The sequence below is a fragment of the Ceratosolen solmsi genome, unplaced genomic scaffold (genome assembly GCF_000503995.2).
Source record: "Ceratosolen solmsi marchali unplaced genomic scaffold, CerSol_1.0 scaffold10, whole genome shotgun sequence".
Taxonomy (NCBI): Eukaryota; Metazoa; Arthropoda; class Insecta; order Hymenoptera; family Agaonidae; genus Ceratosolen; species Ceratosolen solmsi.
The window spans coordinates 14729025-14745220 of NW_011948412.1; the positions used below are offsets into that span (position 1 = coordinate 14729025).

General features: G+C 26.5%; 1 protein-coding gene across 1 annotated transcript in view; it reads right to left on the reverse strand.

Moving 5' to 3' along the window:
• The window catches only part of shtd (anaphase promoting complex subunit 1), a 33296-nt gene extending 17463 nt beyond the window's left edge, over positions 1 to 15833 (reverse strand). Inside the window, exons 1-9 of the mRNA XM_011497308.1 lie at positions 15756 to 15833; positions 14812 to 14949; positions 11378 to 11695; positions 7770 to 7840; positions 7591 to 7706; positions 6957 to 7223; positions 4212 to 4569; positions 3753 to 3942; positions 618 to 1017 (exon numbers count right to left, since the gene is read on the reverse strand). Of these exons, the coding sequence (XP_011495610.1) occupies positions 618 to 1017; positions 3753 to 3942; positions 4212 to 4569; positions 6957 to 7223; positions 7591 to 7706; positions 7770 to 7840; positions 11378 to 11695; positions 14812 to 14949; positions 15756 to 15779 (1882 nt within the window). The 5' untranslated portion in view covers positions 15780 to 15833. The remainder of the gene's footprint in view (positions 1 to 617; positions 1018 to 3752; positions 3943 to 4211; positions 4570 to 6956; positions 7224 to 7590; positions 7707 to 7769; positions 7841 to 11377; positions 11696 to 14811; positions 14950 to 15755) is intronic.
• Positions 15834 to 16196: the final 363 nt, after the last annotated feature.

Consider the following 16196-nt stretch of genomic DNA (forward strand, 5'->3'; position numbering starts at 1 on the left):
TCCTGCTCGAAGACCATAACATTATAGGCCATTTGAAGCCAAAATATAACAAGTACACGAAAATGTTCCTCTAAAGTTTTTACAGAAACCTGAGAGCTAGAAAGACCTGCGATATCGACAGTCGACAGTCTTCGAAATTGCTTCAATCCCGAACAATATGCATCCTAAAAAAAGCAATCGTTTAAATATAAGACTCTTCCTTTCTTCATTTCCATGTTCCAAAGTTTTGCTTTATATTATCATGAGCTGTTGAATTTTGTGTAGAACGACAAAATATTAGGATTTACTTTTCTTTATTTTACTGATACTTACATTGCTTATATTTTCATTAATATAGTTATGAATATTTATTCAATATGTTCTAACCATTTGTCACTAACCGATATACAATGTTTTTACAATGTTAGGGCATGTAATTCTAAAATTATAAGATTTTGTACCACCTCCATACTATACATAACTGATACACAGGTTATAATTTTATCAATTACAAATAAATTCTATTTAATCATGAATTTTATATAATAAAATTATTTATCTAAAAGTTATATTTTTATTTTTCTCTTGTATTATTAAATAATTACTATTATGTGTATTATTATATTTTCTATACATACCAAGAGGTGATGCTTTATGTGTAGGTAGAGTAATTTTAAAAAAACTATTATCTCCATATTCTAAAATCAAATTATTTGAAACTGCACTTTTTATGTATATTGGGCTATTTTCAATCAATGAATTATCAACTATATTTAAATTACTACCAGTGACAGGACTTAATAGGTGTACTCCTTCATCAAATTGTACATGCGGTGTTGATGATCTACTTGGTGAAATTAGTGAACTTCTTCTTGGATAAGGTGATAATAGTTCTCGAGTATAAAAATGCGAGAGCACGTAACTATTCCCAACAACATTAGGAATAATACTAGGAACGTGTAGTTTTCCAACAAAAGATGTGCCGGAATACATGCTCATGGTCCCATTCAATTCCATAATTACAATCATATTCAACTTCTGAAATATTCAATAAATGTGGACTTTAATGTTTAATAATATAGAGCACGGAATTAATATCAATTATCAATACGATCTTCAATTTAGTAACTACTATGTGTAATAAGAAAAAATTAATGCGAGATAATAACTGAAGTTTAACAAACAGGCAAAATCGAAAGTTAGTCACAAAAATAAAACGAGATAAAAAAAAAAAAAAGGTGAAATATCATATGATCTTGTTAAATAACTATAAGAATAAGTATTCTTTTTAATAATTTTTATGTATTTCTAAGTAGTACGTGGCGGCTTCAAGAACTGCTTGATTATCGTAAATTACATAAGATATATTTTAATTTAGATAAATCAATTTGTTTCTCTAAAGCAGTATAAATTACTTTTCTTGGTCATATTCATTTTTTTAGTTGTCTCAATTCTAATATCTATTTGATTTAAACATTTTTATAGTCAGATTGAGCTAGCTGTTTTATGAGTATTCAGTAAAATTCACACAAACACAAATAGATGCGGGCACAACATACTAATACTGTACTAACGAACATTGTAGTGCAGCAGATAATTTACTAAAAATATCTTTTTATAAAAAAAAATTCCATTTCAAATATATGGTAATAGAATTTATAATAAAAGACAATTAGAAGTTTTTATATACAATTTATAGAATATTTTCCATTTAACTAATATTTTCTCAATATCTTATTATATTTTACTTGTAAAATATTGAAAATACTTGTAGCATGTTACACTTCGAAAACCTTTACTTTATCAAACGACAGTAAAAAATTCAAATTCATTGTGTAGTTATCAAAATTTAACTTCATTTAGTTTACCACATAAATATAATTAGGGTGACAGATTATCTACTAATATTCTACGACTTTATTTTATTCAATTTATAAGTTGATGAATTCCTCTTATCGACTTATACAACAGAATTATTCTAAATGGAACATATGCCAATGTATATTATAAAAAGAAGACTACGAAAAATTGAGATTTCATAAAATTATTACATTATTAAAGTGCGATACATACAAAAACAAAAAATGAGGATATGAATGAAATTGACAAAGAAACTTATGTTTGCGAAATAATGAAGGATTCTGAATAATTCTCTTATACATTTTCAAATTAATACTGGAACAGCTAATACAGTTAAATAATATAGTCATATATTTATTATTTAAAGCTTTAATGTATTTACTTTCATAGTAATTAAAATTACAATCGATATTGAACTGTTATTAATTTATGATTCTATCGAATCAGCAAAATTTTTCTTTAGAGACTAAACAATCAGGTGTTGTTAACATCACTTATTTTATATTATTATGTATTGAAGAACATGCTACGTATTTTATTTTTATTACAAATATTAAATTAAAATACAAATTAATATGCTGATATTAATTGCTGATAATTATATTTTATATTATTCATAGAATGTTATTTTATGGATTTTTAGTAGAAAATTTTTTAAGTGACAATTCAATGTTTTTTCAATCGTAATTATAAACATTTTGAGTGACATATATCTTGATATCCTAAATTAATTTTTTTAAATTATATTTATCGTCATGATTATTTAGGATTTAATTTTTGGAAAGATAAATTGAAGCTTAAAAATTTTTTTTTCAATGCACATTTTCATAATTTTGCAGTAGTTAGTCTTTGAATTTCTCATATTCAAAAGGTCCAAAAATAGTTTTATTAGCTCAATAAAATTGATAAATAAACAAGGAACCGAATGTATTTTGTTAAGAATTCATAATTGTAATTATAGTAATTAAAATAAAGCTTATTTATTGTTTATGGGTTTATTCTGATGTATGGTTTGAGATTGTTGAATTGGAGTGGTTATCCTGTTTTATTTCAGTTATCTAATTTCGTTGTTGAGAGAAAAAGGATAATCATCATAACAGAAATTATATATATCTTATTACGTATCCGTTATTTATACAGTTTAATTAAAGATCTTTTGTGATCCTTCTTAGAAATTTATAATAACCGACAATTGTATATTTATACTATAATTTATTAATTTCCATATATCTAATCGTATCACTTGAATAGTTCATATGTACTAATTTCAAATAAATCTCGAAACGGATTATCTTTTCCTTATTTCTCTCTAGAAATTAAATTCTATTGCGTATATTCTTTGAAATAATACAATATGTAGAAAAAGTAAGAATTATTTATTTTCATTTTTTATAATATGATTGAAAATAAATTTAAATAAAAAAATATATAAATTATTTTCTAAGATTAACATATATTTTAAGACTTTCATATGAAGCAGCAGATAGTCCAAGGATAAATATAAAAGTTTTTTTTGGAACACCTTATTTAATTTTATCAGTTTAAATTTTATAATTATCACTACTTTGCTTTTTGTTCAATTTACTCATTCAGTTAAATAACCAATTTAAAAACTTAAAACGTTCACTAAAGGTAATTTCACTTTCCACAAAGTAATTACTAATACATAGAGAAAATAGAGATTGAAACAATGGATTATCTAAACATAAAAACAAATATATTCAAAGTAGTACTTAAAAAGTTTAGATCACTATTATTAATCTATCATTTAATCATGAATTTAATTTTGTTAATGTTACTTTTAAAACTGTGTAAATATAACAAATTTGTTTCATATTTGAGCGATTTTATATTACTAATAATTAAAAGCAACTAAATTATGCACTAAATATAATTGAAATACCAACACATACCGGTAAATTTATTGCATCCTTAGCTGTTATCGTGGTCAACATTCCTAGAATAATTCTTTCAGGGTCATTCGATTTTTCTAATCTAATCAAACACAAACGGCACTGATTCTGAACCAAATAGCAAAAGTATGTTTGTCCAACTAAATCTACAGTGAGGAATACCCTCGATGCCTGTCCCATATTACTGTCTCTAAAATAAAACAAGAAATTTAACATGGTTTACAAAGTAACAAAGCACTATTATCATATAGAGAACAAAGAACATATATTGAAACTGTTTGTTTTCTGAAAATAATGAGAAACTTAAAATAAAATAATTATTTGTATGATACAAAATTTACATTACCTAAAATAAATAATGATATCCATATCTATTTTAATAGTATATTACATTATATTCGAAGAATAAGTACAGTTACTATAATAAACAATAGATTTTATTACTTATTGAGTACTTACTTATTGAGATTAACACTCTCTGTCCAAACATGTTCTAAACATAATTCTGGTAATACTCCTCCTTTCAGTGCATAGTTTTGGAATTGATTTGTGGGTCTATTGTAAAAGCCTGTATTACGATCTGATTGACCTTGTGATAATGCTAATAAAGTATGATGTGATCTATTATGATGGGTATAATATCCTAAAGATGTACCACTCATTGTTGTAATAATTGGATTTGTTGGAGATTGGCAACGAGATATTGTAGCCATTGGACTATGCGACCTTGACAGATGTTGAGATGACAAAGATATATTAGCAGAACATGATGTTGTATAAGAAGTAGTTCTAGAACGAAAAGGACTACTCGAGGTACCTACAAAATATAATTCATATATATTAATTTAATATATTTTTGTTTTTACAAATTATAACATAATTTCTTTTAATATTTATTATTTATGATTTTTCATTAATTTTTTTAAATAGAATTGATTCAATTTTAAAATAAGCTATACCAATTAAATCTTATTTTGATATAAAAATATAATTTTATAGATATATTGATATTGCGAGTAAAACTTTCCTCCTTTTATAAAAACTTATTTTTTAATATTTGAATATTACCTTAATTATTTAATAAATATTTTAATAAAAATCTAAATTTCTCTCAATTATTTTCATTTTAAATAACGTCGAGATTTCGTATTGTTTGGAAGACCAAGGTGGTTGGATTAGAGCGTACCGTCGGTTTAATGGTGATGGGGGCTGGGAGGAATGAGTGAGAGGTTAATGCATTAATTCAGTGTATACGCAATTGGTTTTAGTGTCCTTTATTTAAGGTTTCGTTACATAGGTTGTTATTGTTACCGATCGTTATGAGAATTGTTGAGCTCGTCATGATTTAACAGTTAACCATAAAATGTAGAACGTCGTCCGAGAGTGCAAGGCAAGGACTGTGTTGGTAGTACTGGACATGCATTCTAGTTCATATTTATGAAAGGGAATCGCAAGAGTTGCGAATCCATGGTCGCATTATTCGGCGATAGCTCATGGGAGAGAATCTGAAGAAATGTAATAGTGGAGAATATTGTAACATTATCGGCGCCCTCTCCAGCGATCTGATAAGAATCAAGGTGCAGAGGCCTGACCGCTATTGTCGACGCTGAGTCGCAATAATAATAATATATGATACAAATAGATTGCTGGAGATGCCAGTCTACGTCGTCGGTCTCAATGCGGTCTGACTATAATCAAGTTGCGGAGGACGCACTGATAGCTAGCCAGGAATATAGAATAAATAATGTAAATAAATAAGTATACCTTGCACGGATTCCCATAGACAGACGTGTAGAATTTTAACTGTTATGACTTGCACTAATTTCACTTTGACTTAGTCGTTCGTTGCTCTTTATATATGATTTCGTATATTTAGAGTTAGTAATTCTAGTAAATTCTGTTAAATTTTCGGAAAGCAAGCTTAGTAGATTAGAGAATCTTCCTTTGTCGCTATGCGGATACGGTATAAGGCTTTAAATAAATCGAGAATTTTCATAGCGAATACTTCAAATATTACGCATTATTTTAAATATATAGGTAATGGAATCATATTAAATAAAGCAATAAATTTGTCATTGCTGGGTAGTTTCATTCTGAACACGTATATTTGTTATTATTTTATAATGTACTTTAGAAAACTACATCTCGCCTTTAAAATTTATAACACATGCTTTTTCTTTTAATACAAAATTTTTCTAATATCTAAATACTATTATTATTGAGTTCATCATCTGCATTTGACCTTGGACTGATTTCGATTGGATTGAGTTTTTTCGAGGTTATAAAATTGAATTGTCTAACAAAATTATTATTATAGTTATGAAGATTTAATATTTCCAAACAGTTATATCCATATAATAATATTTACATGTATTGTTTCAATGTAAAGTATTACATAAAAGATTTACAAACAGAAATTTATTTCATAAAGATTATCTAGCAAAATTCTTTTATATAAATAATAATTAGACTAAAGCTCTGATAATATCAATAAACATCTAAATGAAATATTACGAGTCATATATTATTAAATATTTATCTTTCTAAATAGTATTCAAATGTTGTTAAGCAATGACTTTTCTGTCACTACAGTATATAAACATTCAAGGGAAATCTAAAATTTTTTCCATATTCTAAATAAATAATCACTTGATTCAAATATCAACTACATAAGCATTTTTTTATAAATACAAATTTTATGAAAGCTTTATATTAAAATTATTTTCATTTATACCATATTTATATATTTTATAAATAAATAATATTGTAATAAAACCAATATATTGAAGTTTAATCAACAATTATTTTTAGATCAACAAAAATCTTTTTCTTAAATTTTATTTATTTTAATCAATATGCGTCTGAATTATTCAGTGATTAAGTAACATTTTCCCCTTGCACTGATTTTTAGTAAATTCTGAAATTAATACTCCATCGTGTTATTTATATTTAAAAATTATACGTTTATATATTATAAATTAAAGAATAATTATGTAATTTATTAGATTTAAAATAGTATATAATGTAAATAGTAAATATAAAATAATACATAATGTAAATATTAAAAGTAACATTTATAAAATATAATTATTTATAATTTTAGCACTACGTCTATCAACTATTTATATATTTAATTTTATATTTCAATGAAAAAAATATCAAAGCTTTTTTTAATGCATAAAATTAATTTTAAAAATAATTTACCAAGATTACTAATGCAGATCTTATTATTACTTCTTATACTTAATCCATTATTTCCAGCAAAGTGTAAGGATGAAGAGAATATAGAGTTGTAAATTAATGAAGTATTATCTCCACTATTATTTATACATTGACATTCCTCATTGGAAGCGTTTCTTATTTTATAAATTGAATGTAATCCTGATTTTGCATCAAAAATAAAAGCAAACGATGGCTCACTGGTCGTAAAAAGTATGGTAAGATTTGTATCCCAAAAATATGATACAGATCCTGCAATAAAGCGTATTAATCAGTTTAAAGTAATTAAAATTTATTCATTGAGTTATTTATACAATGCATCTAATCATTTTAATACGTATGAAACATATTTTTGTATAATATAAAAATGGAATGAAACTGTTTAAATTACACATTCATCGTCTTTTAATAAAATTGTTACATTGCATCGATTTATGTTATGGAGATAATTTCAATGCTATGCAAGTATCCAATAATAATAATTATAATAATAATAACAATACCAATAACAACAACAATATAAGAATTATAATTAGAGTGACAATATGAAGACTTATTGATCAATAATTAGATACGATATAGTTGAAATATTATTAAGTGAATAATGAATCCATATTACCATGTTTAATAAGTACTGGACTAATATCATCCAAAGGATGTGTTAATGAATATAGAATAGGAGAATTTTGTTCTTCTGATTCAGAAATACTTTTTGTATTCTCAAGAGACGTTATTCTGTAAAAGTAAATTTGAATTCTTAGTTTGAATAAATTAAATGCAATGAACATAAATAATTACCCGTATGTAAAATTTGAAGGAATAGATTTTCTTATTAAAATTCCATATTTAGTTGGCCATACTGCAGAAACCTAAGATTATAATATTATATATTTAAGAAGTAGTTATAAATATTTAGCAATAATTAACTGTTGATTTAAATATATTGTAAGAAATAGTTTATATTTGTTCGAATTTTAGTGATTTAATTCTTGGCTCGTACTGCCAATGCTTCAATAGCTTAGTTTGCCGCCGCCCTAGCAGACGCCCAGGATGGAGATAGGTGGAAGAGCTTGTACAAGAGTCGTGAGAGTTGATTAATTATAGATTTATTATACAATTTAATACACTATTGACATATGGGTGTTGTAGAATCTTGTTAAGTCTAATGTGAAGATACGATTTCTTGAACGGCTTCTTATATTGTATGTTTCACTACACAAGATGCTCTTGAGATCGCTTAATTGATGTTGAATTGACAGATTGTAAAGATAAATAATTATTGCACACTCCTTGTCAGAGAGTGTGAGATAATGTTAATGGTCGTGTTGTGCCGGTTTTGCCGCCGGCTGGCAATAATTGAGTAGATAGTGTGGATTTGTGTATTAACAGCGATATCGTAGTCTTGACCTGATCCAGGGGTGAGTGGGTCACCAGGGCACGCGGCAAGGCAAATGCGTGCAGGATGATCCTTATACTCACAGGGTTACAGTATTCTTGGTCTGGTCAGTGGGTCATCGCAATATACTTGTCTCTAATTTATTAATACGTACTACTGCGTTGCGTTCTCTTCAGACTTGGCTTCTATAGGCGACTAGTCCCTTTTACTTGACTTTTCCTATTAGACAGCCGTTGGTTGTCCACGCGAGCAGTTTTCTCGAAATCTCCCTGCGGGCAGCTCATCGATTTTTCCACACGGGCAGCCCTTGGCTGCCTACGCGAGCAGCTTGTTCGAATTCTTACCGCGAACAGCCTCTTAAGCTGTATCGTCTCCACTTTTGAGGCCTATTGTCATGAGTCTCCACTCAAGGAGCTTCTGGTCTTAGTTTTTCAATCAGGGCGCGCCGCTTTTCGGCGGCATGATAAATGTACAGGCCCTTTTCGAAGAAATTAGGCTTAGACAATGAGAATATCGAAGGAGTATCTCTGGCGGCAACGCATATTATGGAAAAATGCCCCTCTCCGGGCCTCAGCGTGGTGGGGGTTGATTCTTGGTCAAGAGTCTTTGCTTGGCCTATGCAAGCAGCAACATTTGTCATACTTGACAACAATGCATGCTTGCTGGTGGCATTGAAGGCACACGTGCGGCGCAGATTACCGACCGTCGCACGTGTCGAGTTTCGGGTTGCACCGGATTACAAGAAATGTTTTTCACTCAATTGTTTTCAAATAATTTAAGCCTCAAAATATACTCTAGTAAACAAGCTAGCCGGGTTTTGATGGTAAGTCGCAAGGGTCTTCATTGCATTCAAAACAATTACTACGTCTGTAGTACGAAAGGCAATAAAGTGGCTGTTTAGGAGTATGTTCCAGATGTACTAACCTTTTCGAGCCTTCAGCAACCTTGGCGAGACTTTTTCAGATTTTTATGTCCGTTCGATAATTCTTTTTATAATAGGCGTTGAAATTTTCCTAATGAATACAATTCTAGAGATTTTCGTTTCACTCTCGAACAATATTTTTTTATAATATTTTATAAGAGCTTTGCTTTGATTCGCTTTCCTTTATTTTAAAAAAGACAAACATTAATTTTTTTACATATTTAGTTTTGTGAACTTATTAAATATTATTTTAAATATTATCCTACTTCAGTATTCCACTTCTCAGTGTATACGAAAGTATAGTTACATCGGGTATGAGGATTCTATACGTAGAATGGTATATTCTACTACTTATAGTAATGATCTTAAATTTAGTTTATAATTTAATGAACAAAAAGAGTTACCGAATTATTGACAGAGAAATGTACTATAATTTGAAGAAAATTATTTTTACAGATGCTTCAATATCCTCGTAAAGCAAACTATCAAGGTTAAATACAGTAGGTTTTCATATCGATCTCATACAGTCTCTTTAAATAAACTTCTACATACTTAAATAAAGAAATATGACCTTTAAGGGAGAGTTAATTTATTAGAACAGTTAGTAGACTGAGAGAGGGTTATAACGCACACGAATTGTACACTTGATTAGACTGAAATAAATTATTCAATTATTAAAAAAAGAATACCTTAGTTGAAAAGTATTAAACTTTCGAAAACAGCTTTAAGAAATAATTGTATTTTGGTTTACTAATAGATGCTTATATGGGTATGCTTTATATTTCTTAAATCTTTCAAATGTTGACGAATCAATATTTTAACCGTTGAACACCTAAACGTTGAAAATACGATTAACTCAATAGTAAAACATTAATTTTAGTCCAAAGTTTTCAATAATCTACCACCTTTGCCAAATCAATTAAGTATAATAGTCAGCATTAACATGTATTTTTACTGGTGTCAAAGAAATTTTACAAATAATCTCTAGAGCTGATAGCATTCTCAATCAATTGTCTATTTGTGTAATATTAGCAATCTTGAATCCTGGTAATATACGTTTCGTCCTCTAATTATATAATTTTTTTTTTTTTTTAATTCAACTTAAATATTTTCATACTTGCAACTAATAAATGCAATGAATCTCTACCAAGACTAATTATGCATGGTTCCCGTCTTTATAAGAGATTAACTACATCGAAAATATACTACACTAGTAAAGATAAACTTGCCTAGATATTTTTAGCAACAAAGCAAGTAGTACAATTGCAGTTGAAAAACTTATTAATAATAAAAGATAAAATACTAATACAAATTTCAACTTTCGCGAAAAGACATGACAAAAATCAATGGTGACACTTCATCGTTATCGATTCCATATGACTGGCTAATTATATTAGATTTTTAGCACAATACATGTTCTAAGAGACGGTTACTAAATTGAACTTATAGTTTCAATGAAGATTGGCTTATTTAAACTTGTCATGAATATCCGAATAGATATCACATAAAAGATTACAAACTATTAGACTTGGCTCTGTACCATTTATCATCTTCACTAAATACCATTACAAACATCCACAAAAATTTACAACGTATCAGTTATATATTTAAATAACGAAAATAACACTACACTTTCTAAAAATGAAGTATCGATACAAGTAAGTAGACGGAATCACGTGCAATCATCTAACGCTGTAGAGATTAACATAACAACATATATGATTTTTATATCTTCAGTCTTTGCTTTTCCTAGTATCTTAGCATATAATCTTTGTATCTTTTCTTTCTCTCAATATACATGCAACTACGATATGTACACTCTACTGTCTAGTATATTTTTTTCAAATTACTTTCTAGCATTAGTACAAGTAATATCTAAGATATAACTTCATTGTACATATCCCTCTACGGATGCGGAATCATTAGTGATAAATTCAGATTTTTGTTAATTGAATTTTTTTCAGGACTGTCACTTCAAATTATGATAATAAACTTCTAATAGATCAAAAATATATACAAAAAATTCCATTTGACAATAAATATAAATATATGTATACATAAGTTTAATGTAGTATTAATACATGATACCTTAAATTGTAAGCTAGATATGTAATTTTCTCCAAATTCAGTAAAAACTTTCAAAGTATATGAATCAAATAAGCATATACAATCAACTACTCCTTTTTTGGATTTTTTAAAATTGTTCTGTTTAGATCTCAAAATCTGATTTTTATCGTTTACGTAAAATTTACACCAAACAGCATGAAGTATATCAGTTTCACAACAATAAGCTGTTTGTAAAGTGTTTGTAATTTGATTCCCTTTCGTGTAAATAGCAAGTCTTCCAGAACAAAATAATTCTTCTTCTTGATGATTTTCATTATCCCGAAGAATCCAAAAATCTTTCTGAAAAATGAAATAGAAATTTTATAGTGTTAATAATAATAATAATATAATAAATTATTAAAATGATTTTTAATCGTATACTGTATTATTACTTTCATTATAATTTAAATTATAAGATATTTAAACTTTGCCGATACTACCATAATAATCTAGAATAATAATTAAATGCTAGATATGTTATTAATTTTGTTCCTTATAATTATCGATAAATCGAATTTTTAACTTAAAACTCTATTAATCTATATTACTACTCTACCAGTGTAAAATTATATAATTATTACGGATTGAAACAGTTGAAAGCGGAATACAAAAGTGGGAGATCTATGAGCGCGCGAACAATTGTTTATAAACACTAGCCAACGAACTCGAAAAATGTTTCTACGCCGAAAACCTGAATATACTTCCAAAGCTATGCCCTATTAACGTCACGACAAATTTCGCCATAGCAACAGGCACCGGATCTCTACCGGCGCTTAAGCTACCACGAGAATACTTAAGGGCCGCGCATGCTGCGCTTGCCGCGCAGCGCTGAGTCTTTGTCTGAATCGCAGTCTCATTCTAGCGTAATAACGATTAACGTAACAACGTAATAACGCAGTAAACACGAAGAGCTCACAATCCAGTCTTGTTTCATTCTAACGTAATAACGATTACGCAATCAACACGATGAGCTCACTATTCAGTGTCCAAGCTACAGTCATCACTCACTGTAGTTATACACGTACGTAATACTCAACCCGTAAGCAATCTAACATAATCAAGAGTGAACTTTATCGAATCATGCTACACACATTAACTGATTACACCGACACTAAGATAGCAGTAAAACGGTCCCCCTTTAGAAAGCTTCGGTACGACAGCGGCAGCTCTTACACACCAACACTAAAGCAGGAGCGACCCAGTCTCACTTAGACGACTTCGGTACGACAGCCGTGGCTCTCACGCATACTACTACAGCGGCATTTCTCGGAAGGGAAGGAGTCACTCCTCACATCACGGAGAGTATACACACTCTCCTCAGCACGTAAACCAATTGAAGAAACTTCCCCAAATTATTCGCTCACACCATCATTCATACAGTTTATGCTCATTATCTATTTATTATATTATTACATTTAATAAAGGAAATACAAGAAACACTGCATTGCCCCTTCCACTTGCCAGCACCTCCAACCATCATCAAAGGAAGGTTTTTAGTCTGATCCCAGACAATAATATATAAAATATATTACTCATAGACTTAATTTATTATATTTAAATATTTTGTTATTATTTCAATACTCATTATAAATTTGTATAATGAATTTCAATTTGATAAACTTTTAATGCATAAAATGTGCAAAATTATCACTTTGAACATAAAAATTTTAATAAAAATTCTCTGTATAATAAGTAATGTAGTAATGTATGAACTTTGGAAATTAAATTTTTTATTCCTTATACACGTGTTCTCGAATAAATAAAAAGCGAATTCTTTAGAAAACTATAATATTCATCTGTAAGTTATTTTCTTAATTTTAACTTAATTTACTTATATTTGAAATATAGAACAAATTTATTCTTTTTCAATATAATTAACTCTCTTTTATAATATTCTTGTACACTGTACACGTTTGTATACAGGATTTTATATTTATTTTTACTTTTATGATGCCAGTTATAATTATTACCTAACCACAAATTCGCCACTTTGTGCGTAATATTAGCATGCGGTAATATGAAATTTGACAAATTTGAGTTACCATTATTTTTTAAGGGCGTATAGCGAGCGAGACATGAGAAAGTCAATAAGTTATTTTAGGAGTAGGATGCTAAGAAATTTCGAAAAAAATTTTATAATTATTTTTGTTATTATAAATCGGCTTTATTTATTTCAATGTATAGTTATTGACTTGAAATCTGTATGGTATTACATTTCCCTGTATTTTTATTTTCAAATTTTGTATTGAATTTCAGGGTCTTGTAAATTAATTTCCTATTGGTGGTACACTTAATAAATTATCTTATTCTTTTATATCTATTCATTTTTTGCTAATAAGTAAAACATAGCCTCCATTAAAGAATTCAAATAAATTTCTCAAAAAAAAAAAAAAAAAAAAAAAAAAATTAAAAAAAAATTTAAAAAAAAAAAAAAAAAAAAAAAAGAAATTATAATAAAAGTTTAAACAACAAAATGAGAGCAGATATAAATATCTTTTGTACTATTTCTTAAAACGATATAATACATATTTGATTTTAATAATAAATTAATTTTCTTTAACATACATATATTTTAGTAATCAAAATTTCATAGATGAGTATAAGATATAATGAAATTGAGTAAGTTTTTAATAAAATCGTGTCAATTTTAGTCAACTGGGTTAATATTTACTGTCATCTGTATTACTAAATTATTTGAATGATTTTTTTCAGTAGGCCAAGTACTGTTGAGCAAACAGTATAATGACCAAATTATTACTGAACGTTTTTCACAGAGGCAAACCGGAGATCAAAAATTGCAATCTTTAATCTTTTTTTTTCTTCTCATTAAGATGACTTACATTAAATGAACTATCATTCTTAATAAGTGGTATTATGGTTAAGATTTAAAACTGATTAAAATTAAGAAATACTCGAAACAGTTTACAATTAATGAAATATACCATAATAATTGTAATTATATTAATTATACAGAAAGCAATGTAAATGAAATAATATTATATTTTGATTGATATTAGAAATTATACAGAGAAAACATTCAAATTAAAAATATTTGTTAATAGTGTATATTAGTATTCTTTGTACTAGTGTTTTCAAATAAATTTCTTGATAAAAATATTAGATTGTTTATAGCTGTACAATTTATGGTTAAAAAATATGAAAATTAGTATAAAAATTAGTAAGAGAATAGATTTTATTGCATTATAAAGTAGAATTTAACAATTAAATATTTTTCAATTTTAAAATAGATAATAAATACAGCAAGAAATAATGAAAATATACATATATTTGTTAAAGAATAAATTAATGACTCATTATGATAAGCATTTTTTTTATTTTCATTAACTTTTCATATTTTTCAAATAAAGTTATAATCAAATCATATAATAATCCATAATAATTATTTAAATACGTACAGAAGATTTGGAATCAATATCAGTATTATATACTTTTTTTGAAGTTGTAGACTGAAAAATATCTGCATGTTTATATGCTTCTGTTGTATCAAATTCTGGGTGCTTTAAAATTGTTAAACGACCATTTGGAATATATTCCTGTAATCATATTAATTAAATTTTAAAACTATCATATGTATATAACTATTTTAAAAAATAATTCTTTTAATATATATTATTGAATTTTAAAGAAAAGAATGGATTATGGCTACAAATTACTTAGTATTATATTTATCTTTTTATTGCTAAAATGATATTTTATGAAAAATTTATAAGATATTTTACTTTTAAGTTTTATATTATCTTGTTTTGTTAATAATTTAAAAGCGATATAAAAAATAAATTAAAAATAAAGTAAATAAGATTTGCATTTATACTAAATATTTAAATTACAAGTATTTCATCTTTTAATTATTTAAAATCGTTAAAATATTATTACATCTAAAGTAAAAAGCAATTTTAATATATTATGAAATCAAAGTATCATTATATATATATATATATATCATCATATATATACAATTTATGTTAGATATCAACATTTTGATATGAATTATATTATACATATAATGAATATTTAAATATTCTATATTCTTTTTATTCTTCTGATTCTTTTATATAAATTTTGATATTTATCTTTAAATAATTTTTGTTGTTTTAATATGTTATATTTTAGATTTTAATATGTATATTTTAAAAATATTTTTATAAGATTTTGTATGATGTAATCATTTATGGTTTAAAATAAAATTTGATGGATAATTTCTTCAAATACAAATTGGTTATTTTATAATTTAAATATTTTTGTTTAATTCATTTGATATAATTAGAAAATTAAATATTTTTATTTTTGATTTACAATTAATTACCCATTTCTAACATGCAGATTAAATTTATTTACGTACCAAGGGATCTGAAGCATTAATCATTATATCTTTTATTTCATCCAGATTTGCTACATGTATTCATATGTTAAAATTGGAACAAATATATGTTTAATTTAGTTCTGAATATTAAGATTGATTTATAAATATACATTTATATTATAATTCAAATTTATATTTACATAATTGAAAAGTTAAATAATAATTTTATCAATTAATATAATTTAAACTTATTTATCGATGATATGCATGTACTTGAAAATATTTTAATTAAAAAACAATGTTTACAAAACCGGTTTAAGGTTTGCTAATAAATCAAACAAAATAAAAACTTGAATACAATACTTAGTATTAAATAACAGTGAGATTTTGAACTACATATTCAATAGAATATTAAGCCGATTGGCTAGAACGTTATCCTATTGAATAACAAATAACTTATTTCATTTAAAAGCGCGAATA